The sequence below is a fragment of the Eulemur rufifrons genome, chromosome 7 (assembly GCF_041146395.1).
Source record: "Eulemur rufifrons isolate Redbay chromosome 7, OSU_ERuf_1, whole genome shotgun sequence".
NCBI lineage: Eukaryota > Metazoa > Chordata > Mammalia > Primates > Lemuridae > Eulemur > Eulemur rufifrons.
The window spans coordinates 69,824,733-69,846,578 of record NC_090989.1 but is presented as its reverse complement, the minus strand read 5'-3'; the positions used below and the strand labels follow the sequence as shown (position 1 = coordinate 69,846,578).

The following is a 21,846-nucleotide window of genomic DNA, read 5'->3' as shown; positions in this document are numbered from 1 at the left end:
TTAAAACACACAAAGCAATTACATATATATATTTTGCATACATACGTATGTGGTAAAAGCAAAGTACAAAAACATACAAATTGCACAAAACACACTACCTTCTCATGTGTAATAGTAAACACTTCTGGGAGGCTGGGGGGGCTTTAGCTATATCTATGATATTTTATTCCCTTAAAAAAAGGAATCTTAAGCAAATACAGCAAAAAGTTAGCACCTATGTAACCTACATAATAGGAACACAGATGTCCATGACATTTTTTTCTGAATTTTTCTTTTTCTTTTTTTTAAGACTAGTCAAGTGCAGTAGTGAGAAGGGGGACAGTCATGGAAGGAGGAGCTCAATCTGCCACTGACTGCAAACAATCAAGTGCGATAACGCACCACCTTTGGACCAGCCAATTTTTCCGTTTTCACTTGTTTCATAATTTAAATGTTTTAATGTACAGAAAGCAAAATACTACATAAGAGGAGAAAAAGCAGCGCTATGCAATGTAAATGAGCAGGCAAAACTCTGGTGACAGGCCTAGGGAGTGGGCACGGAGGACACCACCGCCAGGTACTGATCTGCATACGCTGGCGTGTGGGCCCAGGACAGCCCTGGGAAGCAGGGGCGCAATCGAGGAAGGCTTCCTTGGAACCATACAAAAGGAAAAAACCAAATACACAGAGATGTTCTCTGTGGTGTTTTTTATAGTGTGAAAAATCAGAAACTCACGGAAGAGCTTACAAAAGAAATATGACAATGGCTTACCACGCAGCCATACGAACACAAAGCACGAACCAGGACAGCACGTGGGGAGATGTTTATGGCATCCGCCACCACGTGTGGGTCCCCTATTAGGCAGAATGAGCAAATAACACAATTCCCTGCTACACCAAAATGAGGCCTGCCAGGGACATGGGCTCAAAGGGACATGGGAAAATGAATTGGCTTGTTAGAATGAGATGTACAGCTCTGCACTATCTGCCAGGCAGGCCCACTCCAAGGGCTCTAGTGGGGCCCATCCTCTGTGCCTCACCTGTCCACGTGGCTCCAAGCACTTCCTCCTCCCACTTTCTCACACTCTCCCCAGCCCACGGCCCAGGGACTAGGCTGGGTCCTCAGCAGCGAGATTTCCCTCTCATATTTCCGGGCTGTAACAAATGCCCCTGAGATCCCCATAAATCAAGTCCAGATGCTGCACATGTCACAGAAAAGGGCTCAGAAGTCAACAGTTCCAGAAATCAGGAGTTTAAACAGCAAGGTCATATTTCATTTCCCAAAGCCAATTGCTTAAGACAGAGCTTTTGCCTTAAATAAAAGAAACGTTTCCATTTTGCATTTGCCCTAAAAAGTCTCCCAACTGTCTGAGAGAGCCGTATCAGTTCTAACTAAATAGGTTCAGCTGCTCACGTTCCTGATCAAAGCCAAAGCCGCTCAGTGAGCCTGAACGACAGGCCAGTAAACGGAACCAGCCTACGGAACATCTTCATCCTCTGCAAACACGGCTCCCCAAACTCAACTCTTTAGCTGAGGAAGGGAGCCACTAGCTGAGGAGTTTTAAGCTGTAACATGGGAGGACAATGATGCTCTCAGTTAAGTCACAGAGGCACCTGCTGCCAAGCCCCGCACCAGGGAGCACCGTCCTGGGGCAGGTGACCGGTGCCCCGGGCTGGGCAGTGTGTGGTCGGGCTCCCGGAGGCAAACAACTATCCTCTGCCTCCCGGAGGGCTGAGGCAGACCGAGATTCGAGCCAGGCCCATCCGAGCCAGCATCACAGTCATTCGAGGAACACGCGCCCACTCCACAGCTGCGCCAGGACGGAGAGGGAAACCAGACTCGGGCCTCCCCTCTAGGCCCCCCAGTCTGGCACACTCGCCAGCACGGCAGGCAGAGCAGGGACAGCAGCAGTGTCAGAAAGACCCATAAAGGCGACAGGTCTTCACGGATGCTCTAGGTGGGGAGTTTCCGTCAGGCGGTGAGCCAGCACACAGGAGGCATCCAGAGCACCCACTGAGTGTCGCACAGACAGCTCACAACGGGAGCCCACTGCCCGGGACCCAGAGATGCCTGGGCAGACACGGCAGGACTGGGGCTGAAGGAGGACAGAACCAGGCGGGACACAGCAGGGGACTCCCTAGCCCATAGATCCCCCCACCCAGGCTCGGGCTCAGCCCCAGCGGGGCCCAGAGGCGATAGTGGCAACTGTGCTATCACTGACAATGGTGCCAAATGTCTGAGAGAGCTCAGGTGAGTCCACACTCCTCGCCCCCCCATCCTCCTCAGGGCCAAGGCCAAGAAACAAAGCAACATGTCCCAGACGGGTGAGTCAGCAGGGAGGTCTTGGTCAGGGCCTCTCTAGGGACTACCCCAGCATGAGGAGAACAGCCTGAAGCCCCCCAACCCCTCGCCCTCCCACACAGGAGGGGTCTGGAAAGGGCGAGTGCTTTGCAGCTTCCTAGACCCAGTTCACACATGCCAGTGAGTGTGAGAGCCATAGGCATGACTCGGAGCTAGAGGGTCCCTGCCTCGCTCACAGATGAGAAACTGAGGCTCAGAGACACTGAAAGGCCTTGCCAATGGAAGGCAGGGCCAGAGAAAGACCTAGAACCCTCAGTTCCCCTGTCTCTAAGATGGGCAGGTCACATCCTCCCAGTTGGCCACGATGCACATCCTCAGGCTCCCTGCTCCCACAGAGCAGCCCCAGGCATATCTGGAATTCTCTGCCCTGTGTCTTCCCGCCCCCTAGAGTGCAGGTGGCCTAGGGCGCCCTAAGCAAAGCTTGCACTGTGCCTCATCCTGCACAGGTTTTCAAGCTATGACTAATCCACTTGCCAGAGCCCATGAGGTCCCTTGAGTCTCACACTGACCAGGACCATTTGGGCAGTCTCACAGAGCTCCCACCCTGGACCGCCCTAATGCTCTGGCGAGAGCAGAGCCACCTCCCAGCACTCAGTGGGGTCGGAGTCACAGAGGGGAAGCCTCAGGGGCGGGGCAGGAGCCAGGCATATGAACGAGCTCTGGGAGTATGTGGGTCTGTGGGGGTTATGTGGACCCCCCCCCCAGTGGCCTGGCCTTTTTAAATCAGTTCACACTTGGCTGATCCCCCAAAAAGAAACAAATTGGTGTGTACAATCAGACCAAGAAAACAAATCAAAAACCATTAAGAAAAGGTAAACAAAACATCAAAAATGCTCACAGTTTATTATAAACAAGTTTGAGTTGGAACTTTCTAGAAACTAAGGAACATTCCGTCATCCCTGAGAAGATGCACTAGGATCATGCACATTGCCTACACAAGACTACAAAGCACCCAGACTCCAGCTTCACCGTCCTGACAAGCAGCGGCAGCACCTTCTCCAGAACAGCCGGATGGACACCCCAGGTCGGCATTTACAGAGCCTCTGCCCAGGGCCAGGCGTGTGCTAGGCTGGGCGGGCGAGAGAGACGAGGATCAGGGCCTCTTCCTTCTCGAGGGAAGGAGACAGCGTGGGTGCAACTGACATTGAATAAGGCCACAGTGTTGGGTGTTCTCCGAGAAGGGGAAGGGGTGTGGGCCTATCCAGGGGTTGGAGTTGCAGAGGGTGAGAGGAGAGAACACTGTAATTGGGGGAATAACATGAGAGAACATTGGAGAAGACTGGAAAGAACATGAGGACACCCTGAAATAAACCTGGGCAGAATGCTGTTTTGCAAGCAAGCAAGCTGCGCCCCCAAATATTATACTTGAATCAACAAGTATAATATTTGCCTGGCAGGGAAGATACTATGATCATGAATAAACCAGTGTGTGCCTTCCAGAATGATGAAACCAGGATCCCTGCTCCCAACACACCTACTCAGGTACGAGAAGTAGCAGCCACCATTTACCAATCACCTGCCACTTGCTGCTCATTTTATCTGTTACCTGAACAGCACACCTGTTCTAGCCCTGGGCCAGGCCTGAACAGGGCAACAGAGGCCAGCCTCTGGGACACTTAGTCCCACTAGCAGAGGATCGCTTATGTGGCTGCTTAACAGTAATCACCTCAATAAATAAAACAAATGACTTTAATTTAAAACACATTAAGTTAACAGCAGGCTTCCTGCCAGCTGACAGGGCCTGGCTCAGCTGCTCAGAACAGGCAGAGTCGCCTCTTGGGGTCAGAGCCCCTAAGTCAAGGTCCCTCGTCCTGTAGGAAAAGTGAGGGATGTGATATTACTCTGGTCATCTTGACCAGTCTTCCACAACCCGCAGGACAGTGTGAGTGGCCCGGAGGCCAAAGGTAAGAGCCCTGGACAGAAGGGCTGAGGGAAAGTAGCAGAGACTCCTTAGGGGCCCTGCCAGGTACCCCTGAGAGCCTGAGCTCCCCCTCTGGGCCCCTCTCAGTGGCAGCCGGACCCCTCCTCCCAAGGAGAGGCCTCCCTCCCCAGAAACAGATGGGGAAGCTCTTGTCTCACCTGGGGACAGGCCTGGGAGGTGGGAATCCGAGCCCCTCCAACATCCGTGGATGCCGGGGCTCCAAGGCTCCAGGCAATTAAGCCACTCTGGAGGTGCGCCCCGCGGCACCTGCCTCTCGGGGGCTCGGGCCGTTTGCCCAACTGCCCACCCAGTGCCACGACGCCAAGGGCCACGCCACCTCCTCGCCACTCTAACAGACACACCTCCCACACCGTACGCGGAAGCCCACCCAGGTGTGACCCCAGTGGAGCGGGAGGGACGCGCCCCCGGGGGAGCTGCTAGGCCCAGTGGGCAGCTCCCAGCTGGGGTCCCAGGGCAGCGACGGAGGAGAGGAGGGGGCCTCCCATCCGCATGCCTCCCTGTGTGCTGCCAGATCCGACCTCCCCAGCTGCTTGTTCATCCACCTTTTTCAAAGGGCCTCATCAGGAAGTGACGGCCACGATCACCACGCTGACCCCCTTTCACTAGAGTTGCCCTTTCTAATCACCCGGGGCTGGGCGGGGCGGGGCTCCGCGAGAGCCTGGGCGGCAGAAGCAGGCCGGGGTCCGGCGCGCAAACGCGGCGCGGCGGCGCCCTCCAGCGGCCACGAGGGGCGCCGCGCTCGCCCGTGGTCCGCCTCGGCCGGAGATACCGCGTCGGTGCTAGGGCAGCTCTGCACCGCTGCCCGCGGGTCTCGCGGAGGACGCGGTCCCTGGGGGCCACCCTGTAGTTTCTCCTCCGGGCCTGGGCGGCCCTAGCGCTGACTGTGGCCATGGAGGTCCTCCAGCGATCCTCCCCAAGCAAAGGACAAAATATGTGGTCCCCCCTCCCAATACAGCTCCCCAATACTGACTCCCCGGTCAGCCCCAGGCACAGGGCAGCTGGACAACTAGCCCCAGGGGACCGGCGAGGATTCTGCCCCCTGGGGGCCAGGGCGTGCGGCGCGTCCCCGGAGAAGCACATCCGGGGGAGACGGGGAGGTGAGGCCCCGCTGGGGTGGGCAGAGGACAGGCCTTACCAAGTCGCTGTGGGTGTGAGGTCTCAACCCGCCCCGCCAAAGGACCCGAGGCCGCAGATAACGCTGACAAAGAGGAAAGGGCCCGGGCTGGTTCTAACCTCAGCCCTGTGTGGCACTAAGTCACTGCCCCTCTCTGACCCTGGGTCTATCAGCTCCGCAGGGGACCCTGCACCTAGGGGTTCAGGGTTTGCTTCCTGTTCCAACGTTTGGCGACTCTGCAATGCACCCTGAAGCTGCTGGGGCCGAAGCTGCACTGGCAAACACAGTTTTTGTTCAGGTTCAATGTATTTATTGGGGCTGCCTCCGCAGGGGGACGACACAGATTGTGAGGTGGGCTACTGTCCACTCCTCATCCTCACAACCACAGTCCCTTGGCACAGCTGCTGGCTCTGTCCTGAGGCAGCTCCTATTCCAGGAGCTCCTAAGCCACCTGACCTCTCAGCCTCGGGGACTCCATACCTCCTTCACGGGTCTCAGTGATGCTCAAATGAGACATCTGCAAAAGCACTTTTATAAACTCTAAAGTGCTGAACACATGTTGTTACTATTATTCTCCCAATCAAGTCTTCATTCTAGTAACACCCCCTTGCTGATTTTAGGCAAAACATGCACACACCAGAAATTTCCAAACCATGTTCTTCAGAATATGCACATTTTCAGAGATGTTATAATATCTTTCAGGGCAAGGAGGAGAATGTCAAAATAACTGGTTTTTCTTGTAAAATCTATTTTGGAAAATGTATATGAAAAATATCAAATACATGTGTGTAGTTGTCCCTATCACTATGTAATCATCTCACTATTAGTCCTTAGGGAAATGAAAATCAAAACCAAAATGAGATACCACTTCACACCCACTAGAATAGCTATAATCAAAAAGACAGACAATAACAAGTGCTGGTGAGGATGTGGGGAAATTGGAATCCTCACACACTGCTGGTAGGAATATAAAATGGTGCAGCTACTTTGGAAAACAGTCTGGCAGTTCCTCAAAAGGTTAAACAGAGTTAACGTATGACCCAGCCATTCCACTCCTAGGTTGTACCCAAGAGATCTGAAAACATGTCCACACAAAAACTTATAAATGAATGTTCACAGCACCATTATTTGTAACAGTCAAAAAGTGGAAACAACCCAAATGTCCATCAACTGATGAATGGGTAATGTGGTATGTCCATACAATGGGGTATTATCCAACTATAAAAAGGGATTAAGTATTGATACATGCTCCAACATTAACATTAAAAACATTATACTTAGTGAAAGAAGCCCGACACAAAAGACCACATATTGGATGAGTCCATTTATATCAAATGTTCAGAATAGACAAATTTGTGGAGACAAAAGCCGATTAGTGCTTTACAGGGAATATGAGGACAGGAAGATGGGGAGTGACGCTAACAGATACAGGGTTTTCTTTTGAGATGATGAAAATGTTCTGGAATTAGTGGTCACAGTTGTACAAGTTTGTGAATATACCAAAAACCACTCAACTGTATACTTTAAGGGGGGAAACTTTATGGTATATGAATTATATCTCAATTCTTAATTGCAAAAACAAGTAATTACCTGTCTTTTAAAAAACAGTCTGTAGGAACACAGAACAGTCAGGAATGAGTGAGGAATTGCTGATGCCCAAAGCTGGAACATTTCATCTGTACACTGAGGTCCCCACACAATTTGTAAGTCACTCATCTATCCGAGTATTTCATCTATATAACTACACCTGAACTATGCTACAGGCTTTACCTTATAATTTCAACACATACTTGTGGAATTATCTAGAGTTTATTGTATTTGATATAATACTATACAAAGTTATTCCCTACAGATGCATGATTATAAAGTTTTCCATGCAAAACATACATTAGCACACAAACTACTACAGTTGTTTTCATCAGCATAATTTAAAAGAATGCCTCTGTTAAATGCATTTGGTAAAATACACACTGTTCTCTAAATACTATCATAGGAAACGTCAGCCTATCTTTTCCAAGAGCCTCTCACTTCAGGACACATTTCTTTGATCACCTCTTTCCCAGACTGTCTTAACTTATTCAAAAGTTTCATTCAGGTGCAAAGTGCCTGCTGCTGTGACACGCTGGACAATCGAGTGCATTTGCAGTGTCATCTGTTTGTCATTAATTTCAGCAAGGACACAGCTAGCATTGAAGTCTTCACATTTGGGCTTTTCTCAAGCCCCGATAGGAGCTGAGTACTCATCTTTTCCAAGCCACTCACGTTAAAAGAAACTCCGAGAATCCCCGAGTGCACTCGTGGAGCTTTAACATCTGTCTGTTCACTCCTAGTCCTCGGCACATGCTCCTCCTGGAATCCCACAGTCACTTGTAAGGGGGTGCTACCGTGTGTGTCCCCCAGAATTCATGCGTTGGAAATTTGATCCTGGCTGTGGCAGTGTTGGGAGGTGGGGCCTTTAAGAGATGATTAGGTCATTAAGAGGGATTAATGCCTCTCTCACAAGCCTGGGAAAATTCTGTGGGAGTCAGTTCTCACTCTCACGGGACTGGACCGGGTTAGTTAGGGAAAGAGCAGGTTGCTAAAAAGCAAGACGCCCTTGTGTTTTGCCCCTTTTTCACGTGCCCACTCCCTCTTCTGCTTCTTCACTATGTTACGACACAGTACAGAGCCCTCACTGGACACTGGGGCCATCCTCTTAGACTTCCCAGCCTCCGAAACCATGAGCTAAATAAACTTCTTACCTTTATAAATTACCTATTCTCAGACATTCTGTTATAGTAACAGAAAACAGACTAAGAACATGGGGGATGCACACAGCTTCCTTTTTCTTCCTAACTTGTCATCCCGAGAGCAGTCCCTGCCTTCGTGGAGCTTACGTTCTAGGGTTGTGGGGAATGTGTAAGAGACAGACTTTAAACAAGTAAATAAATAGAGAGAGAATCAGACTGAGATACATTCTATAGAGAAAATGAAGCAGGATAAGGAGACAGGGCACCTGCGAGGGTCAAGGATGGGGAGTTGTTGGCCATTGCGCAGGTGGTCAAGGAAGGCTCCACTGATAAGGTGACATTCCAGCAGAGACTAAAGGAAGTGAGGGAGTGGCTGCTGGCAAGATGCCTCCAGAGAGCACTGCAGGAGTGACGGCCTTAGGTTGCAGTGTGCTCTGCATGTTTGAGAAAGTCAGGATCCCGTTTACTTGTTCGCAGCCTCTCTCTTCCTACTAGAATATAATCCCCATGAAGGCAGAAACCTTACTTTCTTCATCTCTTGGGGTTTATAGGAACCTCATAGATGCCATCCCTATTTCTGGCCTGAGTTGGAAGTGACAGACACTGTACACATGCAGCCTCCTATCCTGGAACGTGAGAACCAGAAATGAACATGTGCATAAAAGAAATACACAAGTTGATGGGAAAGATGGGGGTTGCCTCAGCAAAGGGGTTCAGGGAAGGCCTTCCTGAGCTGATACCTTGGTGACAGCACAGGGGAAACACACAAAGAAGCAACATTGCTGACCCCTGGAGGGTGTACCAGTAGTGGCTGGTGGGCCCCACCAGGCCTCTGCAGAGGGCTGGTCACCTGGGGGAGGACATGGGAGGTGCCCTGAGTCTGCTCACCGTGTTTATTTTCCCAGAAGTCAGTAGAGTAGAACCATGTTATGAGACTAAACCCTGAACAACAGATGTAGCAGCACTGGACTGCAGTGGACTAACCACAACACAGCAACACAGACGTGATGGCCAAAGCTCTAGCAGCCATACTGGACCATTAAGTCAAGGGCCACTTCCTAGGGACAGTGAAGCTGAAAGGAGCCGAGGACCCTGATAACCCCGAAACCCCTATGCCAGCCCAGGAATGCCTACCTCTGGACGTCAGTGAGATAAGAAATTAGCTCAATCTTGTTTAACCTACCATTATTTGCGGTTTTCATGGTATATTCTGTCAAACATGATACAGCAAGAGAGGCTCATGGAAGAGATAAGTCTTGACCTAAGTTTGACAAGTGTGGGATTCCACTTGACAGTCAGAACGAGAGAGCAGATGGCGCAGAAGCAGAGCAATCAAAGCTCAGCCAGCTGCCATGGGGTGAGAATGTTCGAAGGATCTGGGATGCCAATTAGCCAGGAGCAACTGGAGGTTTGGAATGGAAGTGATGTGATAAAAGCATTTTAGCAAGGTGAATGCTGCTCCCTTTTGCAGGTCAGCAGAGCCTGGATGAAAGAGAGCTGTTCAAACAGTTCTGGAATGCCTACTATGTGCCAAGCATCCTGCTCCCCAGGGAAGGCTACAAGGGGAGAGGATGCTGGCTGGGATGGCTGAGATCAGCGGGAGAGCACCAAACTCTCCTGTATCCTTTACAGCAGGGACTCCCACGCCTGCCTGTGCAGCTCCACATACAGATTCCCAGGCTCTGCCCACAGTTCTGACCCACACCTGGGGACGGGGCCCAGCATTCTGTATTTTTAGTAAGTGTCCCCAGGGGATTCTGATGCAGTTAGAAATTGAACGATTGTATAGGCTACAAGCAGCTTCTATACTGGTGCCTGGAACATAACAAGTTCAGACATTTATTAAATAAGTTAACAAAGAATATATTTTTATACTGTTAGGAGGTAAGAAACTAATAGATTTCAAAAAACTTTTAATAATAGTCAAAACAATATTTTTCTGGTTAAATGAATTCTTTTTAGCTAATATTTAATTAAGCAAAATAGAATCTAAGGTCATTAATAATGTTCTATGATTTATTTCCACAACCATTTCAGCTAAATGATGTTTCTATGTCACTTGGCAATGGCCTGAGCAGGGACCTCCAGGTGTGGGCACAAGTCCTCTGCCAGTTCATTGTGACCCTGTTCTGCATCTTGCAGCCACGGTGAAGTCCCACAGCCACCCTAAGGGAAGAGGAGCCCCCAGGCTGTCTCTGGGCAGCTGGGTGGGCCAAGGAGCTGCCTGTTCTACACAACTCAAGTCAATTCTCCCTGGCGGTAAATTGCCCTATGGACCTTATCTTACAAGAGAGAAGTGCTCCTTAAAGGGAAAATATGGCACAAAGGGAAGAACATTGGCCTAGGATGCAGGTCTAACCCCAACTGGGTCAGTAACTCCACAAGTGGCCTTGACAAGTTTCCTCACCTATTATGCCATATATTCTTGACTTTCTTGCTATATACATTACATACATCTTGCCTTCCAGATCTGATCCAACCTGGGTGAGGTTTTGTTTGTTTGTTTGTTTTGTTTTGTTTTCTAAATAGCAAAAAAAAAATTTATTAAGGCTTATATTCCCCTAGGGGAAAGTTACCCATTGTCATTCATGACTCCATACAGGCAGTGACAGTTCAGAGGAAGTGATACACTCCAAATACAAGGCTAAATGATACAGCTTAAACTTTGACTCAGAGGGTCTTTTGGAGTAAGGAGTTTTCAGAGGGCGTCTGCCGTCTAGGACAGCAAAGATCCTCTACACCGGGCACGTGCTGAGTTGGTGCACTGGAACGTCGGAAATGAGCTACATTTTCATGCTTAAACTCAAACTCCAGGTGGTGGTGAGTTCTTCAACGGTCCCTCATTCCCCAAAACATGACAGAAAATTCATTTTCTAAAAGGTTTTGTTTGTTTTTCGTTTTTACCCAGCCATCAGGGGAAAAACAATGAGACACACACAGTGACATTTACAGTACAGTCGGCAGCATCATCCATCACACTTGTGATCCGATCTTACATTTAAAGAGCTGCATTATTGATATGAAAACTTAAGAGGCATCAGGATTCTCAAGTGAAGAAAAAGGAGAAAATTAGAAATGATCTGCAAACAACTAAGAATGCCTGAACACTGCGCCAGACCTAACCGTCTTGCAAATCCTCCGCACGTGGAACCCACCACAATCCAGCCAGGGCAGACAACAGGGCAGCGCGGGGCAGAGCAGCTGGCTTGGGGTGGGCAACCGAGGGGGAAAGGACAGACTTTCCAGGGAAACCCAGCGTGTCTACCAAATTCAAAAAATTAAACTTTATCTTTCTGTCTAGGAGAAAAATCAAACGAGCAGATTAGCATTTTAGACAGATAACAAATTTTAAAAATGGCAAATCACGTGAACAAGGTGATCATTAACCTTTAGATTTCAGTATTTTGAAGAGATTTTAACAGAATATTCTAAATGACAAAACAACTCATGGTTTCTTATGTTTGCTATAAAGCAATAGAGGGGTGAGAAATATGCAGTCTCATGCAGAAATAAGAACATAATCTTATAGATATAAGAATATAATTTCTGCCAGAATAAAAAAATCTTTGGCATAGATTAGGTTTTTGCTTTGCTTTGTTTATTTTTAGGGATACTTATATTTCACATTAGGTCGGTCTGTGAAAAAATACTCCTTTATTAGTGAGTTCTATGATATTACAATATACAGAGAAAAAATCCAAATGAATGTAGATCCATTTGGGCAAAAATAAACTACAAAGGAGGTAAAGATGCAACACTTAACCCCTGCACAGGATGACACATTGGAGCTGACCAAGCACACATTTTTTTAAAATCTATTTTTCAAAGTCAAATGTTAGCATATATAAGAAATTGGTTTGTTCTTATTGTTTGTTTGGATTCTACCGTTCCTCTGCTTTGATTCCGCACATGAACCTCCTCCTCCTGGCGCTTCTCATAGTGAGAAAGGTCTTCGAAGATGGAGGTTGCGTGCTTGTAGGGAGCAATCGTTTTCAGCACTTGTTTTGCTTTTGCTAAGGGCATCTCCTGTGTGTTGCAGGAGTTTGTGACCAGTCTGTCATTTATTCTCCAATCTGATGTGCCGGAGCTGGTTTTTGGGCACATCCTTGACAAAATCCACTTCATGTCAAACTTCCCCTTGATGACCTGAGACCAGACCCCAGGACTGGTGCCATAGCCCATGGGGGACTTCATCTCAGCCACCCCACAGAAATGCCCACTCCCACTGATGCTGAAGAGCAGGTAGACAAAGACATGCCCTTTGCTGCTCAGGCGCAGAAGGCCCTGAGCCTTCCAAGCACTTGTTGCCTGTCCAAGCACTTGTTGCCATGTTCTGTGTTACACCAGTACACCAAATAGAGTGCTCAGCGGAGAGGTGAATGTCATCCTCAGAACAGCTCTTTATGAACCCATGTCTGCTTTTAACATTCCGGTCAAACTCTTTGAGATTATAGCCATGGGCAGCACTCAGTTTTTGAAGGACAGGGTGGGACTCTACACCAGGGTAGAATTAGGCTGGGTATTTCTAAAGGAGTCACCATTACTGCTGGCCCCTCCACTCTGCCAAATGCCGTGTTTCTGTTGCAAGGGGAGACTTGGCAGGTTTGGGGTGGCTGCTGAGGGCTCTGATACTGTGGTTAGACCAAAGAAGGAGGATGAGCTGGAAGCGCCTGAGCCACCTGCTGGGGCTCTGGGGCAGACAGGGGGATGGCACCTCCTGGGGGGCTGGAGCCTTCGGCCCCGGGTCCCTTGTTATCCCAGGTGCCAATGTCCATGTTATGCTTTATAGGTAGAGCGGGCAGGACACCCCCCTCCCCTGTACAGGCCTGCTCTTTGTTTTCATTTTAGGCTGTGGTGTGTAGGCCTGCTGGCAATGGCAGCCCATGAGGTTAGCTTTGAAACTGGAAGGCTCACATTTGTCCCACCATTGCTGGTAAGAACCCAGTCAATGCCACGCTGCTGACGAAAAAGCCTACCATTTAGACTCCAGAGATGGTAATATCCCTGATCTTCAGGCCAGCCATGCCTGCTTCAGGCTGTTCACCCCGGGGCCTTGTTGAGGGTGTCACTGTGAAAGTCTATCTGGCCATTAGCAACCAGCCGCCCAGGGAGCTCAGAGGGTCGGTGTAGCTGCTCCCGTACGCAGAGCTCTGAGTCTGCTGCCCTTGAGACCCACTTGTGCCACATGCTGAGAACACAGGGTTTTGGGGGCAAAAATTAACCCAGAGCCTCAGTGAGGGGGAAAGGAAACCCAGTGGACAGCGGGTAACAGCTGGGCAGGCAGGGATTGCTCACTGAGGGGTAACTGTCAGTCTGATTTGACCATCCAGAAAGGTGGGGCTCAAAGTCATTGTCATGAACAGTATCTTTCTGATACAAAGAAACATTTTGTATTTTGTTGTTTTGTATTTTTGTCCTCTGGGGGCACACACTGGTGGCCAACATACTGCATGAACAGCCTGGTGCAACACGAGGCAGGGCCTGTCACCCTTGCTCAAGTGACCACGAGCCATACTGCAAAATCCTGGGGCGACAGCAGTGGTGGTGGCTGTGATCCACAGACGTGGATGAACTGCGGAGTCACCATCTCCAATGGTGGCTGCGGCCCGGGTGAGACATTCTAGTTTTCTCCTTCCTAATTAATACTGAAAACGCAATTCTCCATACAAAATTCAGTCACGTATGTAAGGCATGATGTTAGAAGCTGGGGATACAACATTTAAACCCCCTTATGGAGTTTAGAGTCTAGCAAGACTCTAGACAAATTATTAATTCGATAATTATATAACTACAACTGTGATAAATGTTATTAAGGAAAAGTACTTGGAGCTTTGAGAGTGTGCAATGGGGGCTCAGGAAAAACCCGTTTACCGAGGACATAACATGCTGAGACCAGAAATCCGAGTCCCAGTTAAGGCTGGGGGGAGGGGACACTCCAGACAAAGGGAAAGGCATGTGTGAAGTGGTCCCTGGTACAGGGAGAAGCACTCTTTTCACGAATACTCTAAACCTGAGGAAGAATTAAATCACAAATAAAATAAAGCAAACCTTTTAGAACCGCACATTTAAAGAAAAAAAGAACATCTTTTATCACAAACAGAAAACAAATTCACAAAATACGAACTCAAAAGTAAGGAGAGTAATCTTATGCCAAGACTGATAAACCCTTACCTGACCACTGCCATCCGGCTAAAAGCCCCAGACCCTCACCCCTCCTGTCTCAGCAGGGGAGGTGTCAGTTCCCTCAGGCCACGTGCAGCTGTCTCCAGGCTTTGGGTGAGGCTGTCAGAACTGGGCCCAGCAAAGGGAGGGAGTCTGAGCATGAAGCATACTCCAAGACAGGAGCCTGGTGCTGAGGCTGGATCCATCCCTGGGCCACTATTTCTGGTGCCAACTAAGTGCCAGGCACTGTAAACAGGGATGGGTGAGAAGACGTGGTACAGTCACAGCCCCAGGGAAGTCCAAGAGGGAAGAAGAGGAAGAGAAACCTTTCAGCTGGGGGTTCCTTAGACGGCTCCAAGGAGGGGAGGGTATCTGACGATGGGCAAAACGTGGAAATGGAGACAGAGTATCCCGAGAGTGGGAACAACATGAGCAAAGTCATGCAAGGCTGGAAAGCACAGGGTGTGCAACAAGAGCTGCAGCTAGAGCCAGGGACAAGATGAGGATAGAGACCTGGCAACGGTGTAGAGTAGGCCCAGCTTGCTACCTCTGACTCAGAAGGTGAAGAGATGACAATGCTGGTCTTCAGGGTGGCATCTGGAGATCTGGTTAAATCCCGGATCTGCCCAGACTGACCCTGTGGCCAAGGGCTTTCGGTTTTCTCCCCTAGACTAGGGCAGGGTTTTTCAAATACTAGGGTCCTTAAGATCACCTGGGACAGGGTGCCAGGCCCCACTTCCAGAGGTTCCAATTAGGTAAATCCAGATGGATCCCAGGCTGAAAACCCCAGGTGAGACAGTGAGTCCCAAAGGGCTCTGCACCCACAGGCTCCAGGACCTGGATTCTTGGCCTCCTACAGCACAAAGTCCAGCCCGAGTGCCCTTCCCTAACCACAGTGATGTCCCTGATGGGCTTATTTGTTCATGGGTGGGCAAGAAGCTGCCTTCCTCTTTCTAAGGTTTCTAACACAACTCAATTTAAATTGCCCTCCGGACCTTTTCCAACAAGAGAGAAGTGCTCCTTAAGGGGGAAATATGGTACAGAGGGGAAAACATTGGCCTATGATGCTGTGGAGGGAGCAGAACGGAGAGCTGTGGAGGGTTGGGCATGGACAGTCCCCAGGGTCTAGGGACATTCTCGGGAAAGGTGAAAGCTGAGTAAAGAGTAGTCGAGGGCCTAAGAGGGCATTCTGGGCAGAAAGTACAGCTTGTACAAATGCACAGTCACTACAGTTAAGACATAAGGTTCATATAGAGGAAGGAAGAGAGGTGACGCCAGAAAGGCTCACAACACAGAGGGCCCTACCAAGAAATTGGGACTTGACTCTGTAGGCAACAGGGAGCCACCGCAGACTCCTGAATCCTGCAGGATCTGCCAGGAGCTCCCCTGAGTCACTCCCTCAGTCACAGCCTTAGCACCCTTCCCCAGCCAACATCGGTCTCCATCCTTTGGATCACTTACTCCTCCTTATCCAAAAATCCCTTGGATTCCCTCTGTACAATTATTAGGTCTAAATAAGGCAAACAATTTGAATGAAGTAATTCACACCAAGTCAGGAACCCAATCTTGGACAGGCAGAGGCAGGCGGTAAAGTGAGATGGTGAGGAGAGATGGGCACTGCCACAGTGGCAGGTTGGTCCAGCCTGGGACAAGGTGGCTAGCTGTGCTCTCCTCAGGTACCTTTTCCTCTTGGAGCTTTCCCTTCCTCACTTGGAGAAATCTGCGGGTTCTCTAAATAGGTTCTGCATCCTTCAGGGTAGGGGAGAAGGGGGGACAGAGAGGAGATGAGATGGTGAGTTTGACCAGATCCGACTGAAATACCTTAAGAGCTATGAGAAATATCACTACAACTTCGACACTCCCAGAGGCCTCACCAAGACCGTGTCCAAGCAGACTTTGCTCGGAGCGACAAATGGTGCCTTCAAATGACCAGTTCCATTCTCAAAAGTCAAAGACTGAGGAACATAAAAAGAGGTGCAGACTCTGAAGGCACTGCTGAACCCTGCAACGCTAGCAAATGGGGGCGTGCTGATTCTCCAGGGGGCTGCACTTAATACAGGGGAAGGCTCGGGGAGAAGGGGAGCGAGCCACGTTAAAGTCAGTTAACATCGCAGCTTCACTCCGGCACCGGCTAAGCGCCTCTGGCTCCCCGACACGCCCCCAGGCAAGGCCTCCCGCTAGCAATGAGCGCACACTTAGGGAAGGGCGGAGGGAGTTAGGTCACAGGCGTTTCAAGTGGGCAGCGCAGCGAAGACCCCATCCCTCATCCCCTGGAGTCCTGCCGGGAGCGCGCAAGACCTCACCTAGGACCGAGTGGGCCACCCACCGGGAGATCCTAGCCGCAGCCCCGCTCAGCCCCGCTCACCTTGCACTTGAAGCCGGCGGCGGGCGGCAGGAGCTCCCGCAGCAGGACTTTGGCCACCTCGCGGCTGGCTTCCTCGCTCACGAAATGAAGGTTAAGCACCTCGTGCGTCTCGAACTTGGCAAGGCGCAGCAGCGAGCGCAGCGCGACGCGGGCCTTGGCCTGCAGCACGGCATTGTGCTCTGCCTTGGTGAACATCATCAGCAGGTGGTAGTCCACCGGCCCGGACCCCCCGCCCTCCAGGCTCTTGGCCTTGGCGCCCGGGGCCGGCGCCACGGAACCCCGCGCCACGTCTAGCGCGGGCGGCGAGGACGCGGCGGGGACCCCGGCGCGGGCCTCCTTCAGCCTCTTGGTGGCGCTGGAGAAGGTCTCCCGGCCCGAGCCTAGGTAGTAGAAGGCACAGACTGCAAGCGCCGCGGCCAGCAGCAGCGCGCAGTAGTGGGAGCGCAGAGCGCCCAGGCGCGCCATGGCGCGAGCGCATGGGGGCCCGCCTCGGAGCAGGCCCATGCGCCGCGAGCCGGCGGACCCGGCAGCTAGGAAGGGCTAGCGGCGACCAGTACCCCGGCAGCCACTTAGTAGCCCCGGCAGCAGGCGGCGGCCATGGCGGAGGCGTGGCCGCGCTGCCCAGAGCCAATGGCGGGCGCTGACCTACGGAGAGGCGGGGCCAGGGCTGTCGGCAGCCGCTGGGTCCTAGGTTCGGAAAGATTACAGGCCGGGGGACCGCGCGTGGGCTCTAGAGGCCCAGCGTGGGAGGGGCGGGCTGAGAAGCCCGGCGTACGGAAGCCCTGCCCGCTGTGCAGCCTGTGACAACCGGCGCGCCTACGTGCCCCGCCCCAGAGGCCAGATCTCGAAGCTGAGCCTTGAAAGGGACTGAAGCGACCCAATGCAGGACCTTCGGTTAGCAAAAAGGTAAACTGGACGCAGAAAGAGAGAAAACTTTTATTTCTGTATCTTTTCTTCCTAATTTGTTGGAGGCTTTGAGTCCTCTCCCCCACTCCCTTCATACCTTGGAGACTAGCTGGAGATAGGGAATTTAAACTAGCAAGCTGCTTGCCCTTTCACGCTGAAGTAGCAATGACACTTGCGGCGCCTCCCACCGCACTTGGCCCCTCTGACACAGACCAAAGGTAATCCAAAGGATGTGGCCAGCAGGGGGACCCCGCTGCCCAAAACACCGTGGTAGTTCAGAGAGCCCCTGAGTAGTAACACCCGTGAGAGTGGTATTGATTCGTTTTTATTTTTGAAACAGACTTTGACACTTTATCAAGAGCCTTAATATGTCCCAGGGAGTTCTGCAAATTCTTAACTGAGCCACACTGAGTTAATTTGCCCAAGATCACACAGCTAGCCAGTGGCAGTGTTGACCCTAGATAAACACTGCCAACTACATAAATAAAAACCTATTAACCTAAATCTTCTAAGAATTGATGGTGCACCAGTAGTTTTGAAGTAAACATGTACAAGTGGTCTGCATGCTTAAAAGAGATCGAGGTGAAAATTCATGGACAAATGCGCATACAAATTGATCTCTCACCGGTTTATGAGCCATACCATTATTTCCCCAAGTGTGGGTGGAGCCCACCTTTCCCAGAACCACAGTTCATCTCATTTTTAACTCTTGTTCTTTTCAATTGGAGCAACACTTTTCTGAAAAACATCGGACCTCTGAAACAGACCTGCAACACGTTCAACATAAACTACTCACTTTGCCAAAAAAAAAAAAAAAAAAAAAACCAGCAGAATACCACAGCTGAGTAATTCATTTGATCTTCACAACTCTATGAGATAGAGGTATTTTACGATTGAGGAAATTGAGGTTCAGAAAATTACCCACACCTAGCTGGCTGGTAAGTAATGGAGCCAGGATCTCAACCCAAGTCTTAGTGCTTCCAAAGCCCAATCCTTTAGCCAAGGTTAGCTGTAAAAGCAGTAATGAAAGCTCTGAAATGTGTGTATTTTACCACAACCTTCAGCATACGACACTGGTTAAGCTCTGGAGTGGACCATGCAGGCTGGAACTCCAGCTCTAACACAGGAAGTTGTTAAACTTTAGGCAGGTTCTTAATTACCCTGAACCACAATTACACCCATTTGGAAAATGAGACTAATACTAGTATCTATGCCTCATAGGGTTATGAGAGGCAATAGATAATAAGCAGAACAATGCCTAGCACTTAGTAAACAATAAATGTAAACTATGCTAGAGACACTAAACTCTTTTTGTTTTTAAAGCCTAAATATCCAACATGTACAAAAATGTAATTTAGCAACCATAGCTTTCTTGGGTTATTTATAAATACTAAACCCCAAATCTCTACTAAGGCTTTATTATATATTCCACAGAATCTCCAAGCAGCATGCTATAGCTGTATTATTACATTCTGATTATTGTTCATTAACAAAGGAGAAATAATTCTGGAATTGCAACATTTAGTCCCTCACCTAATAAAGTGGCTTTTTTCTCTGCCATTTATTCTAGAATTAATGTATTCAACAAATGTTTTATCTTTCAAACCTTTACAAGATCACTACTCCTGGAATTTATGGATAAGAAATAAATAACAAGATCATTTATGTTTTACGTGGGAAGTCAAAAAATACTCATGAGGCTGGTCTTATCTCCAAGTTGCAGCTTATCATTTCCAGTTCTTTGCCCATAAAGAAAAATTAATGTTGCAGCTTTCTGAAGTAAATTGTTGATTAAAAACTAAAACAGGCCAGGCGCGGTGGCTCACGCCTGTAATCCTAGCACTCTGGGAGGCCGAACCGGGTGGATCACTCGAGGTCAGGAGTTCGAGACCAGCCTGAGCAAGAGCGAGACCCCATCTCTACTAAAAATAGAAAGAAATTATCTGGCCAACTAAAATATATATAGAAAAAAAAATTAGCCGGTCATGGTGGCGCATGCCTGTAGTCCCAGCTACTTGGGAGGCTGAGGCAGTAGGATCGCTTGAGCCCAGGAGTTTGAGGTTGCTGTGAGCTAGGCTGACGCCACAGCACTCACTCTAGCCTGGGCAACAAAGCAAGACTCTGTCTCAAAAAAAAAAAAAAAAAAAAAAAACACCACTAAAACAGTAGGTTCAAGGTGGCCAGTTAGTCATTTATTCAATAGATATTGAGTACTACATACCAAGCATACTAGTAGCACCTGAGGATACAGTAGTGAAAAAACAAAAATCCTTGACCTCATAGTGCACACATTCTAGCAGGGGAAAATAGATAAATAAAAAACAGTATAGAGTGTGCCAGACGGTGGTGTGTGTTATTTTCTCAGCTTAAAATAGATATATCTGGGTGTATCATACCATAGCTAAGGAGACAAAGAACTCTGGTAAGTACCAATAACTCTTCAGTTCTAACAAACTTTCGCCAAGTTCTCTGATTTCTGACTAGAGATTACAGGTAATTGGTTTTTCCTGTTGTGTGATTTCCACATCTGTAAAGCTGGATATATTATCCAGCCTCTCTTTCTGTTTCAGACCTTGGCTTACATGTCACTGCCTACATGAATGATCTCTAAACACCTCCCATCCTCAACAATTCCATAAGGGCTACCTATATCCTAGGCCCATCTTTCTCCATTGCAAGAATTCTAAGAGAACGGGATGCAGGTTTACTTCCTGTTTTTAACCACAATATCCCCAGTACCTAACATACCACCTGACACACTGAATGAGCCTCAAAAATATATCCACCCATTAAACCAGTATTTTCACTTCTCGGAATTATCCTAAGGAAATAATTAAGAATGTTCTAAAATATTTGCCATAAGGATAAAGCAGAGCTAGGTTTATGATGGCAAAAAAAAAAAAAAAGGAATCAAATAATAAAGTGGTTAAATAAGAATAATACTAGTCGTTAAAAGTGATGTATTCAACAAACTGCAAGAAATTTTAAAAAATAATAAATGGAGAAAAACCTATAAATTTAGAGACTAAAAAACATATTAACCAACTGCAATGTATGGAACTTATGTGAATTCTGACTTTAATAATCTATTTTTATTTTTTATAGAAACAAGGTCTCACTCTGTTGCCCAGGCTGGAGTGCAGTGGCGTGGCATAATCATAGCTCACTGTACACTCAAACTCCCGCCTCAGCCTTCCCAGTAGCTGGGACTACAGACTCATGCTACCATGCCAGCCTAATTTCTTTTTTTGTAATGATGGGGTCTCACAATGTTGCCCAGATTGGTCTCTAACTCCTAGCCTCAAGCCATCCTCCTGCCTCAGCCTCCCAAAATGCTGGGAATCACTGCACTCAGCCTATTTTAACACACTGACTGCCACACTAGAAAATTTTTTTCCCTTGGGGCCAAGGTGTTTTATTATGAAAATAGAATAAAAACTTCAAAAATAAAACGATCCTTTCTAATTTAATGAAAAATTTATTTTTTGTTTTTTTTGTGCATGAATGATATGCAGCTTGAAAAATAGTTCACGCAGGTCCCAAGGTGAAGAGACATGTGAGTTACATATGCTTCACGAGGCCCCAGGCTCCAAATTCCCATGAGTTAAATACAACTCACATGGCAGTTAATGGTGTTAAAAATAACATTTGAGACAATCAGAAAAGTATGAGTACTCATTATATAGTTTTATAGTTTAAGGAGTGTTATATTAGAATTTTTTAAACAGTCTTTACCTTTTAGAGTTTAGAGATACAAACTAAATGATTTGCTGGTGAAATGTCTGGGATTTGGTTCAAAAAAATCTAGGGAAGGGGAAAATTGGGTGGGAGTATAAATAAAATGATGTTAGCCATGAATTTATAGCTATTGAAGTTATTTTCTCTACTTTTGTACATGTTTGAAATTTTCCAAAATAAATATATTTTTTAAAATCCTCTCCTGTAGTAAATGAAAGAAGTGGGTAACAAATAGTATGATCCCGTTGTATAAATGTATAAACATACACACCCAAAAATCTAGAAGGATATGGACCAAAAAATTAAATTTCTCCTTCTACCCAACAGAACTTCCTATAAGATGGGTATGTCCTACAGTCTGTCCTGTTCAAAACAATAGTCACTAGCCACATGTGGCTACTGAGCTCTTAAAATGTGGCAGTATGACTGAGGGACTGAACTCTTTATTTTGTTTAATTTTAATTAATTTAAATATCCACATATAGCTAGTGGATTCCATTTTGGACCAAACAGGTAGACAATGGAATTATGGATTACTGTCTTCCTTAT

General features: G+C 48.3%; 1 protein-coding gene and 1 pseudogene across 1 annotated transcript in view; both read right to left on the bottom strand.

The window, feature by feature from the left end:
• XXYLT1 (xyloside xylosyltransferase 1) overlaps positions 1–17,239 on the bottom strand; it is a 163,781-nt gene extending 146,542 nt beyond the window's left edge. Inside the window, exon 1 of the mRNA XM_069472760.1 lies at positions 16,654–17,239. Coding sequence (XP_069328861.1) covers positions 16,654–17,157 — 504 coding nt within the window. The 5' untranslated portion in view covers positions 17,158–17,239. The remainder of the gene's footprint in view (positions 1–16,653) is intronic.
• LOC138387735 (YTH domain-containing family protein 1-like) lies at positions 4,905–13,571 on the bottom strand (annotated as a pseudogene).
• Positions 17,240–21,846: the final 4,607 nt, after the last annotated feature.